The sequence below is a fragment of the Actinia tenebrosa genome, unplaced genomic scaffold, assembly GCF_029948245.1.
Source record: "Actinia tenebrosa isolate PJP-AT-01 unplaced genomic scaffold, QUT_ActTen_1.0 PGA_scaffold1__47_contigs__length_23844297, whole genome shotgun sequence".
NCBI lineage: Eukaryota > Metazoa > Cnidaria > Anthozoa > Actiniaria > Actiniidae > Actinia > Actinia tenebrosa.
Window position 1 is genome coordinate 18,224,999 of NW_028292578.1, and position 18,957 is coordinate 18,243,955.

Genomic DNA, 18,957 nt, shown 5'->3' on the forward strand with positions numbered 1-18,957 from the left:
AAAGGACCTTTATGATTATGAAGATGGTCCTTTAAGTGGATGTGAACGGATTCAGGCCACGAATATTTCACATCCACTGAAAGGACCATCTTCATAATCAAAAAGGTCCTTTCAGTGGATGTGAACTGCTTTAGGCCATGAATATTACACATGCCATTGAAAGGACCTTTATCATAGTCGAAAAGGTCCTTTCACTGGATCTGAACTGCTTTAGACCATGACTATTTCACATACATTGAAAGGACCATTTTTTTTATCACGGTCCTTTCAATGGATTTCAACTCCTGACCATTAGACCGTGACTATTCAACATTTGAAGGACTTTCTCATAACCGAAAAGTTTTAGTTATGGCCAATCTGATCATTTAATTTCTGATATCCAAAAATCAGAAATCGCGAGCAAATGATGTAAGATTTCCGTTTTCTTTTTATTTTCATATCAGTGTGCTTTCTTGAATAAACTAATTTACTTTCCTTTTTTCAATATCATATAGTGTGCGATATAGTTAATGACCTTAATTTATAGCTTGAGTGTAATGTTTTCCCATTTCAAACCATGTGTCATTCTCTTAAGAATGAGATTCTTTGTTTGAGTTGTATCAATATTCATGTGTCTTCTCATGGCCTCTGTTAGAATAAAAAATCTAGTTTTCTAATAAATAACATGTCGGGAGCAAAATGCTGAAAAGCTGCTCTGCTACCATACATTCTCTTATGAATCCCTTTCAAAGTCAAGGGAAGGAATACTTCCAGAAAACTTAGCATTTCTCTGGCTCTACATAAGTTACGGCCGTAAACTAAAGTGTTTCTACAACTCTAAACTTCTAGCATTCTCTCCAGATACATAGTTTTGGGTCACAACAGCAAGCGTACGGAAGAGGATGAAGCAGGGCTAGGGTTGCGCCTACAACCCCGCTTTGTCTGCGATCTTTTTTGTTGCCAAGGGGGCAGGACATCCACGTAGGGGTGGGTGAAAAAAAACGTTGCTCTTTTTACACCTCAAAAATACTGGATTGTAAGTAAAAGCACTGTTAAAAAGGGTGTCTAATTTTGAAGAAGTAGATAGCAAGTTAGTAACAAAATGTTCAAAAAAGCTACTCTGCTACCATCCATTCTCTTATCAATCCCTTTCAAAGGCACACGAGGAACACTTCAAGAAAACCTTCTTGCATTTCTCAGGCTGTACATAAGTTACGGTACTAAACTAAAAACAACTTAAAACATCTGGCATCCTACATTGTTTGGTCATAGCATGCGTACGGAAGAGGATCAAGAAAGGTTTAGGTTGCGCCTATTACCCTTTGTCTGCCATCTTTTTAGTCGCAAAAAAGTAGCCTTCGTAGGGGTTGGGAAAAATTCAAAATTGCTATATTTGCATCTTAAAAATACTGATTGCAAAAGAAAACATTGTTGAAATTGATCAAAAAATCTAATTCTGTAGTAGATAGCAAGCAGGGAACTAGTACTAGAAACTATTCCGCTATCATATAATCTCTTATGAATCTTTTTCAAAGGGAAGACATACTTTATTTAAAAAACATGGTAAAGTGATGGATGGAAGAGGATGACAAGTGATTTTGACGTGGACTGTTGTCCATCCAAGGGCACTAGAACACCGAATGTGGTTGGATTTCTATAGCGTTCTATAGTGTCTATGAGCGTTACTTCTTTAACGGCCGTTCCGTAATCCAACCACATTCGGTGTCCTAGTGCCCTTGGTCCATCCAAAGTTATGTAGTTGTATAAAGGCCTACCCCCTAGGGGGTAGTGAAAAATATTACGTAGCCTTTATTCCAGATGGAAATTTCTAGTTCCAAATCAATCACATATCGAATACGTTAACGAAAATTTGGTTTGGCAGTGAACTTTAAGTCGAGAAAGAAATTCTCAAAATCCCTGTTGTGTACTTTACATTATCTTATAAAGGCCTTTTGCTGAACAAACCCGCAAGCATCGGAGAACGTCGTTAAGTTCTCTGGCTGTAAATAAGCTGTGAAGGTTAATCGTTTTTGAAAGTCAAACGCCCTTCGCAGCAATATACTTTGCTGCTATCTAGCAGATCTTGATGTGGACTGTTGGTCATCCACAGCCATGTTGTTGCACAAAGGCCTACCCCAGGGGGTGTCAAATATATAAGATAGCTCTTTTTCAGCTGTAAATTTCTAGTTGAAAATCATTGACTTATCTGATACCGTCAAGAAAATTCGGTTTTGAAGTGAAAACCAATACTACAAGTTGCAAAAGAAAATGTAAGAAACCCTGTTGTTCACATGAACCATACATTGTCAAAAAAGAGACTTTCCCTGAATCAGGTAGCTCTGGTCGAAGAGAATCTTTAATTTCTATGACTGTACATAAGCTACGACCAGAAACTAAAATGTTTCATACACTTTGGACCTCTGCCTAGATGAGGATGACGCCAGATTTTGATGTGGAGTACAGGCTTTTGTCAGCGGGGTGCCTCCAGATTTTGATATAAAGTACCGGCCTTTGTCAGCGATTTTGCAGGATTTAGGCCTACACCCAGAGGTGTGTGAAAAATACTAGATAGCCCTCCTCAATCTTGATATTGCTTCATGAAAATCGATCCCTTTTCAAATATCGTAAACAAAATTTGGTTTTGCATCGTTTTCCAAATATCAAGTGGCTAAAAAAATGTTTTAAATCTCATTTAAATACATTCTCTTATAAAAGCCTTTCTCAAAATTAAAAACTTTCTCTGTTCGGTAAGGGTCTTGATTTCCCCAATCACTTATCCCATACGGTCAAGAAAATTCAGTTTTGCAGTTGAAATCAAGTCGCAAAAGAAATTGTCAATGTTCCTGTTGTGTTTAAATACATTCCCTTATAACAGCCTTTCACTGATTATGCGCGCACTCTTAGGAGAACATCTACAATCCCACCCCCTGATATAAATAAGCTGAGAGCTCCAAATACAACTTTTCATCTACTTTGGAGCTCTGCCTACCAGCGCATTAAGATAGTTTTCTCATATCGTGCAGGAAACAAGAGGATGACAGATTTGGACATCCACTATACACCATCTGCAGCCATTTTCTTGAACACAGACCTACCCAATAAGGAAATAGGAAAAAACTACATACCTGTATTTTAGCTGGAAATTTCTTGTTGAACATTATTCCTATATCGAATACGGTCAAGAAAATTCGATTTTCCAGATCAAATCAAGTAGCGAAAGAAATTGTCAAAGTTCCTGTTGTGTCTACATACATTCCCTTATAAGAGCCTTTCGCTGAATAAGCGCGCACTCTTCGAAGAAAATCCTTAATTTCTCAGCCTGTACATAAGCTGCGAGCTCCAATTAAAAACTTTCAACGACTTTGGAGCTCTGGCTACAAGAGCATGTAGATAGTTTTCTTCTATCGTGAATGATGGAAGAGGATGGAGGCAGAATTTAATGAGGAGTATGGACCATCCACAGCCATGTTGTTAGACACATCCCTACACCCAAAGGGGTGTGAAAAATGCTAGATAGCTGTATTTCAGCTGGAAATCTTTTGTTGAACATTATTGCCCTATCGAATAAGGTCAAGAAAATTCAATTTTCCAGATCAAATCAAGTTACGAAAGAAATTATCAAAGTTCCTGTTGTGTCTACATACATTCCCTTATAAGAGCCTTTCGCTGAATAAGCGCGCACTCTTCGAAAAAAATCCTTAATTTCTCAGCCTGTACATAAGCTGCGAGCTCCAAATAAAAAGTTTCAACAACTTTAAAGCTCTGGCTACTTGCGCATGTAGATAGTTTTCTCATATCGTGCAGCATAGAAGAGGATGACGGCAGATTTGGTGGTGGAGTGTAGACCATCCACCGCCATTTTGTTGAACACAGCCCTACCCTCTAGAGGTATGTGAAAAATACTAGATAGCAGTGTTGCAGCTGGAAATTTCTTGTTGAACATTATTGCCCTATCGAATACGGTGAAGAAAATTCGGTTTTCCAGATGAAATCAAGTTGCGAAAGAAATTGTCAAAGTTCCTGTTGTACATACATTCACTTATAAGAGCCTTTCGCTGAATAAGCGCGCATTCATCGGAGAACACCTTTAATTTCTCAGGCTGCACATAAGCTGCGAGCTCCAAATAAAAAGTTTCAACTACTTTAGAGCCCTGGCTACCTGCGTATGTATTTAGTTTTCTCATATGATGCAGGATGGAAGGGGATGACGGCAGATTTGGAGGTGGAGTGTAGACCATCCACCGCCATATTGTTGAACACATCCCTACTCTCTAAGTGTATGTGAAAAATACTAGATAGCAGTGTTGCAGCTGGAAATTTCTTGTTGAACCATTATTCCCCTATCGAATACGGTGAAGATAATTCGGTTTTGCAGTTCAAATGAAGTCGGCAAAGAAATTGTCAAACTCCCTGTTGTGTTTACATACATTCCCTTATATATTCCACTATCATTATAAAAATATTTAGACGGCGTTTGAAAGAACTTCATTGCTTGTACTCTTTACAGTATTTTTTTCTTTTATTTCTCATTAATATTACTTATTTTTTACTTCCTAATGCATTTTAAATTTTTTTCAAGCCATGTGCCTTGCTACATTTTCAAGTGTTCACGTTTAACGGCCGAAGCTTATTTTTTCTAAAATGGGTTATTCAATGATTGTATTAAAAAATTGTAACACAAAACTGGTAATATAACTCGTCGATAAAAGAATAACTGATTATATACAAATTTACTTTTCATTGAAAAAATAACTATAAATTAAAGTTTCTTTCGAAGCGTAGCTTGAAAGAAAACAAGTTTTGTACTATATTTTCAACTCACCTGTAGCAGAAAGTTCAAGATATATAGCTTCTAATTTCATTTATCCTTTTTCCATATCGCCAGGAAAAAATTTGTGTCATAAGAATTGTAAACAAGGAGCAAATTATTTTTTTCTGTCAGAAAATTTACCACTCCAATGTGAACGTGAACCGTTGCATTCAAAAGCAACACGTCGAACGAAACCAAACAAAGTGCTATCTTTACCATCAATCAAATGCTTTAAGCCAATCCGGCACGCACGGTAATTCTGAGCCGACAATAAGAGTTCATATTGGCGGCTCTCTCCCGGTCAAACTTTATACCAGGAAAATCAGTATAATGATGAATATCAAAGCACCAGATGTATTCGCCAGCTACTGGCTATAAGGCAGTTCTTCGATATTCCTTTCGTACACAGTTTATCAATTAATTTTTTTGCTAAAGCCGGATTCAGTTGGAGGTTTATACTATTTCTGCATTCTCTCGCTTTTTCGTTCAACTTCAAATCTTCATTTGGTCGTCGTAACTGTCTATCATTAATATCACTCTTCTCCCTTCTTCATCTTTGAACTCTGTACGTCTACACGGCATCGTCTGTTCGGCTCTGACTTTGCCTAATGACCTTTTCAGAGTCTCTGATGATTCTAACAGATCTTCTAAATATGGAATCTTGCAGTGAGCCACCAAAACCAATATCTACGTCTTGCGTTAATGATCCTTTCACCAACCATTCTCGTCGCCTGGTTTTGGAAATTCTGGATGGGCTTTCTTTGTCCCCCCACACGTGCGAATCATCACTGGTTTTTTCTCCATCATACATGTAAGGGACCGTTCATTATTTATCTGGGGGAGGGGCTGGGTGAGAAAAGGAGGGGCCTCGAAAATTTTTCATGTACAAATTAAAAGGAGGGGACCTAGAATTTTTTCATGGCTTTACCGCCATTTGCATTGCTACGCGACCACCCCAGACAAAAATCGCGACGTGTACTTTGCAATAGACTGCCGTCAATCGAACACGTTGACTTCTTGCGTTTGGATCGGCCCGGTAGGCCCGGTGAGTGTGGCTCATAATAATTGTAAACAATCGACAAGTTTTGGCGCCTTTTGAATCACACACGCGTGTAAATGATGTCAACGTGTTTGATTGGCGGCAGTCTATTGCAAAGTGCTAGTCGCGATTTTTGTCTGGGGTGGCCGCGTAGCAATGCAAATGGTGGTAAGGGAGGGGACTTGAAATTTCAGGTGAAGGACTACGGATAGTGGAAGGGGTCCTTTTCCAATTCCTCACCCAGCCCCCTCCCCCAGTTGAATAATGAGCGGTCCCTAATCTCTTTAAATCTATAAAACAAGCTTTAAAACAAGCACATTAAAATAATTGTTAACTGGAACAATGGAAAATAAGAAACTATTTTCCAGATAATCTTCTCGACTAGCATTCTTCACATTCTTTGCATGCCTAAATTATCTGAGCCCGCAAAGTTTGTGGTCTGGGGCATGTCATAGAAAATTACACTGACCGACATGATATTTTTTCACCAGAATCCGTAAAAGGATTAATTTTTTAAAGACTTTTCTTTTTTTGGATTTTTCCCAGCATGTACGAAAACGGTATCTGTAGTCTTGACTGATGCTTTTGTGGGTTTTTTATATTTTTACATGTTGATTCTTTGAACGAAGAAAGTCAAAAACTACTGAAGTGAGGAGATAATCTGAAAACATAGTACTTTGAAAAATGTAATTTCTGTATTTATGTCGCTTTGAATCTTGCAATCATCGCCTGATACTCATAAAGTAACTTTACCATGAGTAAGGAGCCAGGCGAGCTTCAAAAATTTCTCCTAGAATGGAAAAAAGAGCTTGATATCTCGCGGAAAGGATTGAATGGAAAGTCAATAGACAAGGAAGAAAAGAGCTCGACTGAATGGAAAGAAGTTTGTTTGATTACCCAAGAAGAAAAGGATAGAGAAAAAGCTAAAAGTGAATTTGAAGGAACAGCCGGATTCTTTTTATCGAACCATGGCAATGAGAAGAAATCCACTAGCGAAGATTCGAAGGATCCTAAGGATTTAGTGCTTTTGAACTTACCAAATCCAGAGGTGAAAGAACAAGAAAAGAATAATAAAAGTCATGCTAAGAAGCAAAAAATTGACAAGAAAGCAGATGAAAATTTATTAGAGCTATTGATTGCTGACATCGATGAAATTACTGTGATTCCTTTTTTTGATCTACAGTTGCCAAGAGAGATTGGTTTAAACATTTTTACACACCTGACTATACGAGATCTTTGCCACTGTGCATCAGTCAGCAAATCATGGAGAAATTTAGCTGAAGATGGATTACTGTGGTTCAGCTTGGGTGTTAAGTTGGGTTTTGTTGATGGCAAGACTGCTGGGATCTTAGACCATGTAGACTGGAAAGAGTTTGTTCATAAAGCAGTAGTACAAGAAAGACAGCTGAGAAGTAGATGGAAAGAAAGAATCTGTAGAATAGATGCCTTGGAATATGAAAGGGGTGAGAAATAACAAAGTTAAAAGGAGCCTCTATATTTATTAATATAGTCTCCTATGAAGCGGCTATTAATGATGACACTATTAATAGTGGCTGCATACAACACTAATAAAAATATTAACCCTTTCACTACAAGAGTGGCCAAATGCAGCCAAATGGAAATGCAACATTTTTCCCAGAGCAGCAAAAAGTGGCCAGTGGAAAGACATTTTTGATTTTCAATTACCCATGGCCACCCTAGGACATTTCTATGTGTTGAAACATGTGGGTTTTTGTCTTTTGGATCATTACCCAATCAGATTTTATCAACTGCTTTGATGTGTGTCATAAGGCCCTAATATATACTGAGCATATGTTTTTGATTTTGATATTATTTGAGAAATAAGAAACACCCTTTTTATGTTCCAAGTCTGTGTTGGACCCTTTTAGCCTCTAGTAGTGACAGGGTTAAAATAGGGACAGAAATTTAGTAGAATAAGAAAGAAAATCTAAATGATGTTTTCCCATTTCAGATTCGCATGTCATTTTCTTGAGAATGAGTCTCTTTGTCCAAGTTGTTTTCAATAATAATGTCTCAAACAAAAAGAGAATGACACAATCTGAAATAGTAAAAAAAATATAGGTCAGGACAACTTATAATTGAGTTTTAAGAGGAGTGTGAAGAGAGGAGTGGTGAAAGAGAAAATCAAAAAGGAGGTTTAAATTTTGTGCAATAGTCCCCTTCACAGTTCCCTGCACCATCTTCAAAGGTAGCCATACCTTTGCATATAAGTGAGAGGAAGGGTGAGCTTGCAATGATTGAGATGATGTTAATAATTAAAGGACGTGTTAAAAAAGGTCTCTATCATTGCAGGCTGACCGTTTGTCTTGCTTCGATGCAAGAGCACAGCTACCTTTCAAGATGGAGCAGGGAACTGTGAAGGGGACTATTTTAGTAGAGAGTAACTCTGTCCAATATTCTGGGAGAGTCACAGTAAAAATCAACATGTTTTGAGTTTTAATATTTCATCTCCCCAGCTCCTCGATACACCCACACATATAAACTCCTGCTAATTTTAACTGACCCTTGGGGCTATGTAAATTTTCATAAAACTCTTTTGTTTTGACAGGAGGAAGTCTCTGTGCTATGTCCAAGTGTAATAACCTGTTATGTGCTGGTTATTCATCCAATGCTGTTCTCTTATGGGATATAAAGGAGGACCAAAGAGCGACATTTAAAATATTGGAAAGGTTTTCTGATGGGCTGCCGCAGCAGCAGCAATCTTACCCAACGTGTACTGCAGTTACTGACAAACTTTGTGCCGCTGGATTTTCAGATGGTATGTACTGTACCATGATTTTCCAGTCATACTACCTCCTATATGAAGCGAAATTAAACTTGTAAGGATAGACCTACTGTATTTAACTTTGAATGCAAATTGCCCATTTTAGATCACATGATCCCTGAGAACTGTTCTTTTATAACAAACATGTTAAAATAATTACACATGAAAGAATCAACTACCAAAAGTGGCATCACATGGTCTGATATCTCATACAACACTTGTGTGCTTTTTTAGTACTTCCTTTTTTTCTCATTATCATATTGTATCATGTTAGGGAATCTAAATCTGTGGCATAACACTCTCTCCACCTCACCTCTTTATCATTGTCACTTGGAAGGGTCTGTTAGGACCATAGCTTTAGCTACAAAGAATGAACCAACATGCATTGCGGCATCTAGTCATGAAATGAGGATTGATGTTGCAGATGTTAACGGTCAGTGGCATTGTCATGAACAAAAAACATTTGAAACCCAGGTAAGGTTCTGAGCAATACACCTTTTTGGTTTAGCTGTATTCACTATTTCTTCACATTTCACACCATTTTTCATCCCCTTGATAGTTAAAAATTCCTTGTTCGAGATACAGACACTAGTGGTAGGGAGGGGGCCCATTTAGGGGGGAGGGGGCAAGCAAAAGTTTGCTTTCAGTATCAAAATTGAAACATTGCCCCCCCCCCCCTATAATTGATAGATCACTACGTCCCTGGATAAAGAGTTTATCAGATGTTAAGAACATCATGTCATTTTTATTCACAAGTGAAATATCATTTCATGAACAAGTGAGTCAGCGAGCAATGATATGATATGGAAGACAAGACGTTACATGTAACAATAATTTGTTTACTACACATTTAGGGTTGATAAGAAAACAAAACTTACTGTTTCCAGTTTACCTTGAATTGATATCTTTTCACATTGCTAATATGATTTTTAATTCATGGGTTTAGCAGACTCATATTCAACCTGAATAAATCTCCTTATTATCCAACTATTCAAATTAGAGTACAAATAATGCAGGAGAAAGCCTGGAGTGAGTTGAAATATCTTGCAAGATTTGTACTCTACAGTAAGTTATTTTGTACAGTAAAAAAAAGGTTTTGAAAACTAGTTTTTTTATAATATAAAAATATTTGTTTTGAATTCTTTTTTAGGGAAAAAGTAACCTTAGTTGGATAATAAATAACTTACCTATGAAGCTCAACAAAATAGAGTACTGTATCCAACTGTATTCCACCCTTAAAAGTCTAATAAGCATAGACAGAAGAGACTGGGGTGAAAGCCCCCCCCCCCCCCCCCCCACTATTTACAAGAATTACATTTTTATGTTATCTAATTTTTGGGTGAGTGGGATAAGAAGAGGAAGGGAAGGAATGTAGCCCCCACTTTAAAAACTATTCCTGTATCCCTGATAAGATCTATATATTCTTGTGCCTTCTCATACAACACCATTAAAAAAAGAAGTGATACACTTGGGAATGGCGATGATCTGAAATGACAAAACATTATATCATATCATATCATTTTATTTCATATCATATCATATATCATATCATATCATATCATATCATATCATATCATATCATATCATATCATATCATATCATATCATATCATATCATATCATATCATATCATATATCATATATCATATCCTATCATATCATATCATATCACATCATATGTCATATATCATATATCATATCATATCATATCATATCATATCATATCATATCATATATCATAATATCATATCATATCATATCATATCATATATATCATATCATATCATCATATCATATCACATCACATCATATATCATATCATATCATATCATATCATATCATATATATCATAATATCATATCATATCATATCATATCATATATATCATATCATATCATCATATCATCATATCACATCACATCATATATCATATCATATCATATCATATCATATATATCATATCATATATATCATATCATATCATATATCATATCACATCACATCACATCATATATATCATATCATATCATATCATATCATATCATATATCATATCATATCATATCATATATCATATCACATCACATCACATCATATCACATCATATCATATCACATCACATCATATTATATCATATCATATATATCATATCATCATATCATATCATATCACATCACATCATATATCATATCATATCATATCATCATATATCATATCATATCATATATCATAATATCATATCATATCATATCATATCATATCATATCACATCACATCATATCATATCATATCATCATATCATATCATATCACATCACATCATATATCATATCATATCATATCATCATATATCATATATCATATCATATCATATATCATAATATCATATCATATATCATAATATCATATCATATCATATCATCATATCATATCATATCATATATATCATATCATATCACATCATATCATATATATCATATCATATCATATATCATATCATATCACATCACATCACATCACATCACATCATATTATATTATCATAAGGAAAAAAGAAAAAAATGGTATTCTTGTTACTTGTCCTTTAGATTAAAGGAATCGAATACCTACCAAGAATAAATTCAAGAGATTCTGTTGTCATAGCTACCAGAGATACCGTTAACATTAAAAAACCTACCTGTCGAGAAGACCTTACGATAATAGATCATGTGATTGGTGGCAAGATCACGTGTCTTGACTGTAATGCTGATGTCATTGCTGTTGGAGTAGGTCCATATGGCTACGGTATCCTTGGAAACACGGTACGTGTTGCTGGCTCTGGCATAACGCCATTTTCTGTCTAGTGTGGAATGTTCATAAACTGGTTCCGGTTGTACAGAGCGTTTTCACGTAACGTCACAGCGGCCATTATGGTGTACCAAAACAATACATTTTCTATCCTCCGCGAATCGAACTCTATTTTTATGCAAATACTGTGCAGAAAGTTTCTATTGTTTATGGCTGCCTTCTCATGTGAGTGAAAACGCTCTACAAAGGATGGATACCATGGTTGTCAGTGTTCGATCTAACGTGACGATAAATTTAATTTTTGGCAATAGCTTTAACATATTGATAATCTTCAGGATTTTTTATTCCAGGTACGACTTTACCGCTCACACACCGGAAGTCTTCTGTCAGTCCTTCCTGGTCACTACCACGAGGTCACGTGTCTCAACCTCAAAGACTCTCCGCCTCAACGCATTGTCACCGGAAGTTACGACAAACGCGTTCGTATCTATGACTTGCGCACTGAGACTATCGCAATAAATTTACGCGGTCATCAAGATCACGTGACCACAGTCCAGATGGACGAATGGAAGGTGGTCAGTGGTGCGCACGATGGAAATATATTTGTGTGGGATCAGCGAATGGCAGCGGTTTTATGGCACACGCATGCGCGTCACCCGGTTAGATTCTGTCATTTTGACAGAGTAAGCATGGTTAGTGCTAACATACCGAACGAAAAAAAGGCACAAACTTACTCTTGGTATGCCGATGATTTGATTTTGCATCGGCGCAGTAGAGGATCGTTACGGCTATTTGACTTCTCCTCGGATAACGCCACCCAAGGGGTGCCGGACATTTGTTCGTCATCGTATGACGATACTACAGGCTATAATTATAACATTGCCCTAGTGACTCCGTATGATGATATCAACGAATAAACTCTCGTTTATCGATCTTCTTTCTCCCCCTTTACGCGGTCTTCTTAAATTCAGTGTAAAACTTATCCTCACTTCAATCGCAGTAGGATAGAACTCTGGTGTAAGAAGAATTTTTGTGTCTATCATCCAAAATCCAAAATGAATATTTTCTGTTTATTCTTCTTGTTATATCACCCAACACGCCTCCGCAGTCGCGTGAACTTGATTTTTAAATCTCTGCTCAATTTATTACCAAAAAATCTAAGTAATTACTTTCGTTATGATGCGCATTTGCTTTTCACAGTCAATAGCGGGTAGACTTTGGGTTTTTTTAAACTGGACAATTCAAAGATTTGAGTTTGCGGTTTGTGAGAAAATCCAACTTATTAGTGGAACAGATTCTAGTGAAAGTGCTTGTCTCCAACATCCCATCAATTTTGCGCACAAGACACAGAAAAGCAAAGCAATGAAGTTAACTGCTATGATTTTGAAGACTTAGCCCATTAGGCGTAAGTATTAGGTACATATATACGAAGAAAACTAAAACGCGTCCTAAATAACACGCAAACTAATCAAATTATGCGAGCGTGTATTTCACAATACGCAACCGATAATAATAATAGCTCTCAAACGCTCCTAATTACAAATTAATATATTAAAATAATTATTTTATACTTGTGTACATCAATTAATAATAAATAATTGTATATGCAAATAATGTCAATATAAATATAAATGCTAATTAATTTTAACATATTTTTAAATAGATGTTTTTGAAACGCTCAGTCTTAACCTTAGGTAATGTATAATTGTAGCTTCTTGACCGTAAAATTCTAGTTCTTTCAGGTGGAAGTAGATGTGCAAGAGGGTGCCCCGGATTGTTAATAGTATTATTATAACGGATCATAAAAAGGTTTGCGTCTTCATTGGGTTATAAGTTGATACAGCCTCGTTTTCGTGGGCTATCTTGGTGAAGTTGCGCAAGACCCCAACTCTTAACCCTATTCTCGAATAAGACGCGTCTTTTTAAAAAATGAGACACGAATTTTGTACCGTTTTTTTAATAAGGTCAGTTCACGTCATATTTAAAGCCAGCATTACGCAAGACTCATCGTATTTTCTTCCTAAATGCGTGGTAGCCCGAGATGAAGAATTCTCTTTTCCGTCATTCCTATACAAATTGCTAACACTTTCTACGCATGGGTTATTAGAGTGCAGCCACTGCCACAATAGCACTCTTTCCTCGAAGATCTTGTCTTTTTGTAGTGGAAATGAACCATGGACGCAGTAAGCCTGATAGCTCATCTCAAATACAAACGCACGCAACAAACGACTGTATTACTGAAACTAACTACCAAGGGTTGCTCGTCTAGTAACAGTCTATTTGATTTAGGTATGGTTTTGAAATCGTCGAAAACTAAAAACCTGCCGGGCGTTTCAAAAGACAAACACTAAGCAGAGGCCATTGATTGCAACAATATTATGTGTACGCATGCGCACAAGATACTTTACGAAGCCATAAAGCTCACAATCATTGCATCTAAAACCTTGGGTTTTTTTTAATGGACTGTGGGTGTTGATTTAGCTCTATAATGTACAGCTACTAACGACCACTCAGTGTTCATTTTCTTCGTGTGTTAAATCCATTCTTCTATCAATAGGGGAGATGATAACACATGCCACCTGGTCTCTAGATATGATAGCTGGTCATGCTTTTATAGCTGGGCTAATTAAAAATCATTAAATGCACTCTCCTTCTCATTGACTAGACTGGCTAGGTACTTAAACATAAATATGGCCTTATAATACCAATAATGGGTGATCTGTGGGAGTTTACGTATCTCTATATCTCGATCGATCCTAGCAGACACCTACAAAATCAAATTTCAATTTTCGATGCTCCACACGTTTGTTACGTGAAGTACCATACGACTGAAGTCTCCTAATGAACTATGATTGGTACTGAAAGGCACACTGAATATGCTGCCTCTTCTGTTATAACCAACATTTGATGAATCCCCACACCACACACACGAACTTTCGTACTGATCCCGCGGGACGGGATGTTCCTTGGTGGGAAGAGATGCCGGCGGAGGTTTATTGGAGGGGAAGTGCGAGGCTGACTCATTTCACCGCATCGAAACTCTCTCTCTCTATTTAAAAGCAAGTGAACGCAAAATTAGGTATTCATAAACACTCTGGGTGTCGACTATTCCGGCCTCAGTTTTTCCCTCTCCTCCGGCCGTACAAGGGAAAACTAGCGACTCTAACAAAGAATAACGGTTTTGTTTCCTAGGGGTCCTAAACTTTAAAACAGGGAGTTATTAAGCCCAAATAGATTTACTTTATGAAATTATTGTTTTCAGTATTATTTCTCGGTTTTAATATTGCTGTAAGCAATTAATTTGATGTACTCTTGCAGATGTTGTTTTTCATCAACGCTGCCTAAGACAAAAGCCCCCCTTCAGTTAATGTTAACATTATTTTTCGCACTTTATAGTGGCTTATTTAATGGCACATATAAATTTTTATCTGGTAACCTATGCGATATATCATAGATATAATCTCCTACAACACTATATTACCATATAACCAATCATCGTTCTCCCTTCACCCCACCCCACTCCCCCTCACACACATATTGATACACATCTTGGCAAGTAGATGTCAAGATATTACGTGCTCGCCATACACTATATATCATTCATTTGTCTTTTTTCTCTAAAACAGAAGCCTTTTTAGCAGTCTTGCCTAGCGTGTCTATATCTTTCAAATCAAAGCAGTTTTATCTGCATCTTATCAACCACTTCAGATAATTAGAAAGTGAAGATTTTCAAGTCCGAAGGCAATACTATTTCCAGAATGATCTTTCTTCCTTGTTTCTCGACGTAGATTAGAATCTAAATCATCGTTCAACAAAGCCGAAAGGTGCCTTTTTCATGAAAACTTCCAGATATAGTAAACTTTTCGCGTGTGTGATTCATTCCAAGTTATTCTCTTCATACAGAACCAACCTTGAAGATATACCATGCCAGCAAATTTAGTGTCAATAAACGTGATATTAACGCTTCTGGTATAAAATAAGCTGAAAATTTAATTTTGATATCTTTAGCCGAGGGGCTGCGTTTATTTTTCGTACTAAGCCGAGGTATATATACATATATATAAAACGGCGAAGGTTATAAAATCTCAACAAAACTGACATGCGGTCTTTTTCTTTAAGTCGCTGTTGTTGTTTTTTTGAACCAGAAAACGGCATGAGATGTTTATAATATTTACAGGGAATCAAAGAATGCCGTAGAAGAAAACCGCCGTCGAAATCAAAGAGAAAACAAAATGTTTTGAAAAAATTAGTGAGTGGTGGCAAAGGAGACTAAGAAACACACATTCAGTACTCTACACTGTCCTTTCGTATTCCCACATCAAAATCTTTGTGCTATATTATCTACAAAATGTTTTTTTTTTTTTCTTTTCTCGTGTTCGATAAATGAAAGTGAAGAAAATGACCTAGGTGAAGAGTTGATAATTTGCTCCAGAGTCTTGATAATAACGGCACAAAATCCTTTCAAAAATGTTGTTTGATAAACCTTAGGCATGGAAAAGAGCAAGCCTAAAATGTGTGTAAAGAAAGACCTTTTATACTACATAGAGAAGCAGAGATTTGTCATTCTAACAGCGTTTCCATGCCCAGTGTTGTCCCCAAACACAAAAATCTCGCTTGAGATACAAAAAATTAAGTATATATACCTGACTGGTTTTTAATTTAAGTTTTTAGTGAAAAAAGTTTGTCAAATTTTTTGGTGAAAATCCATAAGTTATCCAGGTAATCAAGACACTCACAAGTCACTAGAGAAAGGAGAGAGTTTCAAATTGGTAAGCAATATTGAATTTTAACTAAAAATGATCTTAAGTTAAAAAATTTTACAACGAACTCATAATACATAGAAGATATCCTGCTCAACAATTAAAAACCTTACGGAAAGGAAAGGAGAAAATGTGGAGTAAAGAATTAAATGAGATTTCACGTGGGTTTCAAGCTATCAGATAGGAATGTTCTTCCTGTCATAAGTCGGTCGAGACGGTCAGTATGTAATTAGACAAACCGGTTCAACAACTGACCAATCATTTGTGAGAATCAATGGAAACGTGTGAGTGGAGTGTTCTAAGTGAAGACTAATAGCTGTCTCTTGGAATATAACTTCGCTCTAATTACCAGTGATAGTTTTTTACTATTGCTTGTCATAAGACACTCGAAGTACAACAATTAGAGAAAAAACCTTCTCTGACAGTTTTCTTCTTTAATTAGGGAATCTGTAAACTGGAGTGTTGGGAATAATTATCGCTATTATTAGAGCATTGTTTTCTTTCAGAATTTTTTCTTTTTCATACTCATAAAAATATATGTTTTTCAAGGGGAGAGAAAACGTGCTGAAAAAGACAGAGAGGGAAATGGGAATGAAATATTAAAGGATAAGGTAAAGACAGAGTGTCCAAGCTTAAGAACTTTACTAAAGTGGTTGAGGACTCGCAGTCACCGTTGAAAACAGAACAAGTTCCTAAAGTCTCATTTCAAGCTGGCACGGAAGGGCCAAACTGAATGCCCCACGCGAGCGGAGATGGACTATTCTTCTTCACACGGGCAAAAACGCACCACTGCACCGCTGCAACCTCAAAGTAAATCAAATATCAAAATAAGTGATTCCAAATGATTTTATTAAACTTCGCTTTGTTACTGATTGGTAACTTAAGTGCAAAACAATAAAAAATACTCAGGCATATTTCAGGACTGAATTTAAAACATATCCATAATAAAAAGCCTATTTTTAGTCGCTGTTTGGATGTTTTGTTTTGAAGTCCAAAAGCAATTAGAGGTGGATTAACTGTGTTTTCTTGTACCATATCAACAAGCATGAAAATCCGCGACAAAATTTTAAGTGAACTATTTCGACCAAGATAAATACTTCCAACGCCAAACAAATTGTACTGAATGTTTGATGTGTCTTAACTCTCCTTACCACCCTTTTTCCATTATATAAAGACGTTTTAATGGTCTTAGATAGAATCTAAACATCTTAAGCCAACCTGTTCCCAGCAGGAGCCTAGCTACTAGAACAACATCACTCACTAAAACGAGCGAGTTTTCACTTATAATAATACCAAATTACGACGAGACAATTCTCAGTGGCTTCTCTTTCGCCGGCCGCGTAATTTGTTCAAACTCGTGCTTGCCATAATTGCACTAGCCAAAGTTATCTAAGCACTATTCTTGTCTATAAAGAACGCTTTTTTCCTTCCGAGGAACTATTTGCCTAACCTAGTCAATCATAATAAATTTTCTTTCATTCTTTTGAGTGACTCAGAATTATCTTTTTATTTTTTTCCTTTTCCTTTTTAACGCCTTCTTCATTTTGGCTTTGTTTGCTATTTAGCGCACGTTTTTTTGTGCCTTACCTTTGGAATTCTTACACAAAAAACCTTTCAGTATAAACCTAGAGAAAAACTACCTGTCTTTCATTGACTTAAGCTTACTTATCATCGTTTTATCACCCCATAGCAAAGTAAACTTCTTACGGTTAAATCTAATGGCCGCGACTTCTGTCATCGCGTAAACTGACGACTAAGATGGTTCTGTTTGTAAACTTTAAAGCCGTCCCTTTTAACCAGAATGACGGCCTTTTTGATGTAAGTGCATACGACATTTCTAATAGTATTTTATTCTGAGCCGGTAAGAGCTTTAAACATTGAACATTCCCGTCAGTCAATTTATATTTTATTCTGTGCCCTAAATCGATAAAGTGCTATCTAGAATTCCCGAATTACAGAAAAACAATCATAAAAGTACTGGCCTTTGAATATTTTTGTATTGAGGAAACTTGATCGCATTTCTGCTATTTACTGTGCTATTGATCTTTCGAATTCGTTGATTTTTCTCCAAGGAAGTTGGTAACAAGCTCCCGCGGTATGATAAGTCCAGCGGTTGAACGTGCAAGACTTGCAGGTGCCCAAACAGGTGTTCCTCTTTCAATTTCTCCCCTTTTCTCCCTTCAACACTCTTAAAACTAAAATCCAATTGAAACAAAATGCTCTAAAATACTTAAGAAATCACTCACTAATTGCCCTGAACTTGAAAGAAAATGACATATAAAAGGCATTGAAAAAACAAGTGCGAGTTTCTCGTTCGACTTTTTACGAATGGCCGGAAATTATGTCATTGTCTCGTATTAAAGATACATGAAGGCCATCCAAAAAAGACATCTTTGTTTAGTATTTGCTTTATAGGCTATGAGGCTGTTTATATGATTCAGACGAAGACATCAAATTAACTAAAATTGGTCTTTCCAGACGAATATTTACAAGTAAAAAGAGTGATCCGAACTTGCAATACGTTGTTGAATTATCTCGATTCTTTCTTTGAGCTCGCATCTTTTCTTCTCGTATTGCGTATGTTATTATCGTATTTACAAGTGGAGTGTGGATAGTAGGCCAGTTATCGTATAGCCTATGGGCACTCTTCAGCAGCGAAAATACTTGATAGATAAAAAAGAAGACATGGATTAGAATCAAGGCAACTTAAGTTAAGGCCACGAAAATGAAAAAATATATATATAAAGGTTGTTGGATCAAAATGCCGTGTATTCAGGTTGGCTTTTGTCGTTCCAAAGTCA

The 18,957-nt window shown here is 36.4% G+C and overlaps 1 protein-coding gene across 2 annotated transcripts; it reads left to right on the forward strand.

The window, feature by feature from the left end:
• The first annotated feature begins 6,291 nt into the window (after window positions 1–6,291).
• LOC116307222 (F-box/WD repeat-containing protein 8) lies at window positions 6,292–12,330 on the forward strand. Of its 2 annotated transcripts, XM_031717379.2 has the most exons (6): window positions 6,292–6,876; window positions 7,012–7,291; window positions 8,398–8,607; window positions 8,888–9,087; window positions 11,198–11,410; window positions 11,747–12,330. In XM_031717379.2, exons 1-6 carry the CDS (start codon window positions 6,583–6,585, stop codon window positions 12,311–12,313), a joined length of 1,764 nt encoding a protein of 587 aa, XP_031573239.2. In that variant the 5' UTR covers window positions 6,292–6,582; the 3' UTR covers window positions 12,314–12,330. The 2 variants fall into 2 exon arrangements, with proteins under 2 accessions (XP_031573239.2, XP_031573238.2); XM_031717378.2 differs by having other exon boundaries at window positions 6,292–7,291.
• Window positions 12,331–18,957: the final 6,627 nt, after the last annotated feature.